Raw genomic sequence first — 8,226 nt, 5'->3', positions numbered from 1 at the left:
GTCAGGGCTCCACTGCCCCCACCCATCCCTTCTGGGTTAACTTTTATTTGTCCAGGCCACTCCCCAACTTCTGGTCATGTGGCTTATTCAGCTGCATGTGGCTCATACTGTCCCAAAAGGTCTTGGTTTTTAAGTGGTCAGGACCTCTTTCTAGCCTTTTTTCTCCATTTTTCATAACAGAGACTCTGCTCCCTCTTACAGTTACCAAACTTTAGAAAAAAAGAAAACAACTACTAAATCCAATAACACACAAAATTTTATTAGACAGACAAGATTAGTAATGAGATAAATGGAAAATTAAACATTAAAACCTGGAACCTAATAGAATGGCCCCATTACAGGTTCATAATATTATACTGTCTTTCGACCTTTCTAGCTAATGTTGTCGGGAGCCTAATGACATGCACATATAAAAAGCCACTATTCACAGAAGAGGCTAGGAATTCCGGCAAGTACAGAGCTTGTTAACACATTATTATTAGCATGATGATACCTGTGTTAATCAGCAGACAAAAGAACTATGTGTAGCCCAAACATGTAGAATTATGAATACCACTAACATACGAGTTACAAATATATGCTGAGCTATAAGAAGGAGCCTTGATTCTCAGCAGCAAGCAGACACCTCAAAAATCAGATAAACAACAATTCAGTAAGTAGACCTGCCCTGCAATCCTTCTGGGTACTCTTCTGGATAAGAGGGAATGTACAAATTAGGATAAACTGTATAATACAGAGCAATGTTCTTCAGCTCCCTCCTTAGCAGGAATTGCACATTTCAGCCTGCAATAGTTAAAACTGTCCCTGATATCTTTAACAATTCATAAAACAATTTCTTTATGGCCTTCCACAGATGATCTGGGCTGGGTGGTAGCCATGAAGTTGTCAAAATGATGCTAGGGGTCCTCTTTCACTCATCATTGTAGCTGAGTTTTCTGAATATCCTGGAAAAGAATATTGTTGAATTATAGTTACTAGTAACTGAACCTCTGAAGAACAGAATGTCAAAGCAAAGGATCTAGTCACCTAACTGCATGAATTGTTAACTGCAGTGGGCCTACCATACACCTTCTCACACCCATCTGAACATAGGGATTCTTTTCTTCTTTCTGTTTTTTAATGTCCCAATAATTTCAGCAAATAGAGGAAAATCTCTATTAATTCAAATTAGGCTAATAACTCTGAAATCTAATCTAGCAGTCATATCTGAACATAAATAAAAGTGAAAGTTCCAGAAGAGGGAGAGTACTTCCTTTGCTCTCCCTTTCATTTCTCCCCATAGGAACTGAAGGATTGGCATCTTATTCTTCAGATTTACTGTGATTTCATCCAGGTTGAGATCACTGTGTTAGGTGATCTGTGTCACCACAGTCCAAGCCAGCATTCAAACAGATCCACAGTCAACCTGTTACTTTCTGTCCTTTTTCTTTCCTGATATTTATCTTTTGTAAACACCTTTTGCCAAGGATTATCAAATCTTTCCAGACACAATGAGGATCTATCTGTTTCTTTCCCAACTGTTAATTGGAAGACATGGCTGCTTTGCCATCTGCTTGGCTGTAAGATTTCGGAATGCTTCAAGAACATTAAGGAAAAGCCTCATTCTCAGGGTGTTTATTACAGGCATCTCAGATGTCTAAAAAATATCAAGTCTTTGGCTGGAGAAAATTGCCAGCTGAGAGCCCATTCAGGTTATACAAATGCATGTTCACTGACTTGCAATTAAGGAACAAAGATCCATGTTTATTCCAGATAGCTTGACAAGAAAACATTCATTACGGCTTCTCATACAGCCTGTTACTTGCACACATGCAGAAATCAGTTTTTGGCTTTGCCAATCTTACAAAAAGTTTCTGTCCAGAGGGACAGAAAGGAAAGAAACAGAGGGAAAGAAAACAAGTATAAATTAAGAAGCTGAGTAACGATTTACCAAAAGGAGATTTAAGTGGGAAGAGACAAGTAAAGCTCACAAAAAAATCATCCCATCTGTTAAGCTTACTCGAGATCATACACTGCATTGACTTTTCCATATTTGTAGAGTCTTCACATTCATCTCTGCTTAAACTTATTTAGGAACAGTTTACTGTTCTCTCCTTTTTATTCAAAGCATGGGATCTCTTTTCCTTAAGATTGGTGCTGAAATACTTCCACAATCTGTTTAGCACTCTTTGAAGAACTCATTTACTTATCATCCAAATTACATTATTTATTCTAAATTTCTAAATGTTCAACTAATTTTCACCCTCAGAAGCCTCTTTCACATTAGATCAGCTGTACTGAATGCATAATGGCATTGCAAAAGTGTTTAACGGTATGAGTCTGGGGAGGGTATACTATTTGAGAGCGTCAAGTAACAGATTTATCCTTCAGATGCTTCTAATAGAATGCCAAATAGGAAGTCATATTTTAAAGTCTTAAGAGATTTTCTGTGTTACCAAGTGTTAGAGAATGTTTTAAAAATATATTTTTGGAAATAAAGGAGATTTAAAAACTATCTTGTGCATTATATTTTACATTCCAGTGTTTATAAACCTGGTATCCTCTGGTTATGAAATCCAAATGAGCATGACTTCAAGAGCAGAAGCTTCAGAAGCTTCCAGAAGTTATCCTAATATCTCCCCTTAATTCAATTAAACAAATTAAAGCCCTAGTAAGCAGATATTAGAATCTGAACCTGTCACAAGGCTAAAATTACCAACCGTGGAGTAGACTAAATTTGATGGGAAAGGAAACAAATAAATATGTCTAAAGTCAATCCACGCCTTACTTGTCAAGAGGTCTTGTTTATACACAGACTAATGGGCACGAGAATGACAACATGGTCCGTGACATACTATGAATGCAATTTAACATGTCCATTAACACAACATATTCAGTATAGGGGGTACCATCAACATCTTGTTTCATTCTCACCACATATTCATGTATGGAGCACATGTGAAATATGTAACACATGACAGAGGAATGCAAATCAGAGCCTTTAAAACCTCTGCATCAAAACTTATCATGATGCAAGTTATTACAATATGTAAGTCTCAAAATGCACCCTAAAAGTATAGGTTTGATCAAGGACTGATATGACTCTATTAATGGTATAAAAACTGCATCAGTTATTTTTATTGTCATAAGAACAAATATAAATACGCACACTCTCTTTCCTCAAACATCACATCTTTAAAAGGAAGGGTATTACACTGCAAATGTGTTCTTTTTTCGAGAGAGAAAAGAAACAACGTAACTTCCAATTGCAAAGTAACTTACTTTTTAGCTGCTCAAAAAAGTCACTTGCCTTTGTTGACGTTTTTCTGCATTTCTAGTTGATCCATGATTCTGCAGCATCCTAGGAATAGTTGCATAGATATCTGCTATCCTGGATTCTGGTGATATAACGAACAATGTGAAAAATTTTAAGCACCACATGGAGTACACTGTGTATTGTAGAAGATTTTTAAAACACTGGACTGCTATGGGCTTGGATAAGTAGCTCAGACCATCATCACCTTAGTCAAAAAGGTTGTGTCCAAATTCAATTTCAAATACAGTTTGCATTTAACATTCAAAACAGTGAACATGTTTAAGTGTAAAGCTAATTTTCTTTAAAGTCTTTATAATGTATCATCATTACAGAGTTAGGGCAATTAGAGTGCGTCACATACATCAGTAAAGAAAAATATTATAAACGACATTGGAGGCTAACAATTTCTGGGACAAACTATAAAATAAAATTTGACTTGGAAAACAGAAAATTAAGGGACTCTTAAACGTGGCAAAAAAAAGTCAAGCATCTTTCTGAAGAGTGTGCAGGTAGTATGCTGACTAGGAACAGATTACTAAAACAAAGCAGTGAACAAATATATTTTTTCTTCTATTTTCCCTTGCAATTTAAGTTGCTTTTATCAGTTCTTCATTTGGAGTTCTTCCTTTGCTGACAAGATGAATAAAAATGAACTGAGAAACAGGAAAATACCAATGCCTTGTTCAAAATATATATATATATTATAGTAGGAAATTCTCAAGTCACATTAAACACACTTTAACCAAAATTTGTTTTTCTTTTCTTTTTAAAAAATAGTTCAATATTAATGTGTTCTTTCACATAGCTAGAAGGGAAGTACTGTATTTACCTGCACCTCTAGTACCTATCTCCCCTGTCACCTCTCCCCCACACTGCCCCCAGTGCTTACCCCCTGCTGCCTCTTCCTCCCCATAGGCCACTTCCCCTCCCTGACACCACTTATCCTCTGGCAGCTGTCTCTACACACACATGCACGCGTGTGCACACGCCATGTGATCTTCCCCAAATTCACCCTCTCCCCTGCCCCACAAGCTATCCTTGCCAGATAGCAGTGGCAGTAGCTACAGCCATGGTCCTGGCACTTGAGTCCAAGATGAGAGTTCCCTTCCTCATGTTAAATGAGGGAAAAAAAACACTTAATCTTGGATTTGATTAAATACGGTAGTTCAGAACAGAAATATTCCATAGCAAAAAAATTTGAAAACTGGGGCACTGAAACCAAAAGGTACTGAAATAAATTGGATGCAAGCTTTAAATGTCACATGATATTACATCCAGTTAATGGTTACTTTTGACTGAAGGTACAGTATATTTCAGAAGTTAGGCAATACCAACAAAGAAAAATCAGGGATTGATTTAAAAACAACTTAAATATAGATATTCACAGTTTGGCTGTTACTTAGATATGGGCAGAAACATAAATCTAAAAAAAAAATCTGAAGAATCTGAAAAAAATCTGAAAAAAATCTGAGTCACTAGAAATTGAGGGAATTTGTTTTGGATGGAACAAAAAGATAGCTAATAAATGAAAACCCTGGCTAATTATCAACGAGGAAAACAGAGGGGAAAAAAAGAAACAACGTTTTTGAGCACAAAATGTATTTAGGTGAAAAATCCTAAATAGTCCCCAAAAAGGGTGGAAGTTGCATCTTTTGAAACATAAAAATTTAACTAATCTAAACAAGCGGGACGCACAAAGACAAAAACTTACCTGGCAAGGAGATGGCCTAACCAGTGTAATACACAAATTAAAATTTTTACTTGCTAGTAGTCTATTTGCTGTTACCCAGCACTTACTGCAAGGAGATCAATTAAATGACTTCAGAGATAAGCAGTCACCTTTTCTGCACCCAATTAACCCTTAATTTATGGGAGGTTAATAACTGGCCAATTTAAAAAAAAGTGCTCCCATTTTAAATACAAGATAAAACTCTCTCTCTTCCAATGATACCGCCAAAAATTCATAATCGAAAGAAGATTAAAAGAACAACTGCAAGAAAATAAGATCCCTATTTTGTTAAAGCCAGAGAGTGAACTAGATTCAGGCTACCATTTAACATGCACAATTAACAAGCTAAAGCACAGTGAAGCTAGGTCATAATTTTTTTGATGGAAGGTACTTCTCCCAACAAAGAATTTCCTGAAATGTATGCTTTTCATAAAACTTTCAAATTTGAAGAAAATTTTACTGGGGAGGTGTCTGTCAGGTTCACAATAGTATTTTTGGTCAAAATCTGAGAATGAGAAACCAACTTCAGAACAGCCAAGTGTTCTGGGACCCTGCCTAGAACATGGGATAATAAAAATGCAGAGCATGAAGCTGTACCTCCTATATGCCAGTTGAATACTGTAACCATGAGGCTGCTGAGGTTTTTATACCTTTAAAAAAAACAACAAAAAAAACAAACAAACCCAACTCACAAAGTAGTCATGCTTTGCAGAATGTGACTAAATGCTCAGTCCTCAACACCCTTCACAAAACAGAATACTTGTTTTCTGGCCTACACAAGAGGGTGGACCAGGCATGTCAAATATATTGCTTGCGGGGCTACTAGTAGCCCAAGGAATTCAGGAGGGGAGCTGTGGCGGTGAGGCTGGCACGGCTAGCAGGGGGCATGGTCTACTGTGGAATCTGAGGCCCTGGAGCCCCACTGGGCATGGCCCTTGGCAGGTGGGCTTTGCTGCCACAGCCTTGCTTGCCACACAGCTGCTTGGTACACTGTCACCTCTGCAACTGCTGCTTGCCCTGTAAACTGGCCAGTGAGGAGCCCTAAGGTCTAGATGCACTCCAAGGAACAGGGTAAGTTTGACTGCCCTGGGCTAAACCAAAGAGCTGCTGGCCCCAGGGGAAAAGATCACAGCCTTTTACCGCTATGTCAGGCAGAGATCCCTCCTCATCACTGCCATATCTGTATGCTAGGTATGACATCTCCAGTGTCAGCTGGGCCAGGACCAGTTGAATTACTTTGCTGGCTTGTCTTTCTTTAAATAAACCTTGGCTTACTATAGTCTAAGTAGATTTAGAAAGGGTGACATTTCACACCCTCAGTTAAGAGGTAGAGTTTAGAATGCAACCAACTCTATGCTTTTAAGCATGCACAAATGACGGTTCCTTTCCAACATAGTATGTTTCTTCCAGAACTGCAGGCCATGTACTAGGTGGATATAAAGGACCAAAAGGTGAGAGAAGGGCCCTAAAGAACGACTCTCAGATCTATTTAGGTGCCTATTGCCTCTCTCATTTAGGTACATTTGTATATCTGGGTCTCAGACTAGTTTATCCACCTGGTAATCCTTACTACCAACTGGCTGTCAACGAAATTTTGGAAAGAGCATCATGGTACTGGCTATTGTATCTGAAGTCCTTCCTTCAAAACAAAGGCAAGTTTTACTGTACATAACATCTAGGATCAAAAAAATTCTTCATTTGACCCATTAGTTTCAAAAGCAAATAAAGCAAAAGGAGATTTCTACCCTTCCAACTGCAAATTAAAATGGGTGTAGCTTTCACAAACATGTATTTTGTAGTTATAAACCTCAAACTTATTAACCTTTCAGCTGATATACCCGTATATCATTTATGATTATTCACAGAGGAGCACTTTATTGCAATGTACATCTCAAAAAACATTTAATAGTATTTATAGTGAAGGTAAAGGAACATTCATGTATCGTAAAAACATGCAAAGCAACAGCTTGCTTGTTGTAAAAAGTAACCAATTTATAGTTTCTTCCCTTTTATAATACCCCAAAAATAACAATCTGCAAAACTCTGCGCGATTACATGCTGTTCTAACAATCCGAGGAAGAAAATTCTTTCCCTTGTAAAATAACCTTTTCAGAATTGTGGAGGGTGGGAAGAATGAGAAACATCGCTAGGCTATTTGCATTAATAGGAACACTGTCACGTTTCGGACAAGGCCCCTTATGTAGTATGTCATCAAGCTGAAAAAAAGTTTGGAAAAGTGTATGGGCTTCCTGGTACCCTACTGAAGTCCACATGGATTTTTTTCAGGAAGAGAGGGAGCCATGAATGTCACTAGATGTGCTGGGGCTCATCCTGCTACCCATTCATCTCCTGCTTGTGCATAACACATCCATAGATGCTTCTCAGGCAAATCCCAGGACGTCATTCTCCCCTTGTACTTGGCCTTGGTGAGGCCGCAGCTGGAGTACTGGGTCCAGTTTTGGGCTTCACAATTCAAGAAGGATGTGGAGAAGCTTGAGAGAGTCCAGAAAAGAGCCATACGTGTGATCAGAGGTCAGGAAAACAGACCTTACAACAACTGGCTGAGAGCCATGGGGCTCTTTAGCCTGGAAAAGTGCAGGCTCAGGGGCAATCTGGTGGCCACCTATAAGTTCATCGGGGTGACCACCAGTATCTGGAGGAACATTTGTTCACCAGAGCGCTCCAAGGAATGACAAGGGCGAATGGTTATAAACTATTGCAAGACCGTTTCAGGCCATTTCTTTACTGTCTGAGCCCCCATGGTCTGGAACAGCCTGCCATCGGAAGTGGTTCAAGCACCTACATTGAACACCTTCAAGAGCAAATTGGATGCTTATCTTGCTGGGCTCCTATGCCCCCAGCTGACTTCCTGCCCTTTGGGTGGGGGGCTGGACTCGATGATCTTCCGAGGTCCCTTCCAGCCCTAATGTCTATGAAATCTTTGAAACACTGAATCAAGGCCTTTCAATCAGAACAGCAGATGTGCAAAACTCTACTCCCAGATCCTATCCCCTCCCTCTTGCCTTAGCCACTGGGGATGGAATAAAAACACACGTACACATACCCTCACACCCATATTTACATGAATCTAAGACAATGCTGAATTTAAAGCAACTCTCCCAATAATCAGATTTCATACATGGCAAATTATAAATTTGCTATAATTTTCTGTGTGTGTGTGTGTGTGTGTGTGTGTGTGTGT

The 8,226-nt window shown here is 38.8% G+C and overlaps 1 protein-coding gene across 1 annotated transcript in view; it reads right to left on the bottom strand.

Moving 5' to 3' along the window:
* Positions 1–238: 238 nt before the first annotated feature.
* LOC109302357 overlaps positions 239–8,226 on the bottom strand; it is a gene marked incomplete at its 5' end in the record, with an annotated part of 17,079 nt that continues 9,091 nt past the window's right edge. The window contains 2 exons of the mRNA XM_019523916.1: positions 239–944; positions 3,290–3,377. Coding sequence (XP_019379461.1) covers positions 911–944; positions 3,290–3,377 — 122 coding nt within the window. The remainder of the gene's footprint in view (positions 945–3,289; positions 3,378–8,226) is intronic.

The sequence above is a fragment of the Gavialis gangeticus genome, unplaced genomic scaffold (genome assembly GCF_001723915.1).
Source record: "Gavialis gangeticus isolate Ggan-Ray unplaced genomic scaffold, GavGan_comp1, whole genome shotgun sequence".
Taxonomy (NCBI): domain Eukaryota; kingdom Metazoa; phylum Chordata; order Crocodylia; family Gavialidae; genus Gavialis; species Gavialis gangeticus.
Note: the sequence above shows the minus strand (reverse complement) of the source record. Positions and strands in the feature narration are given on the sequence as shown.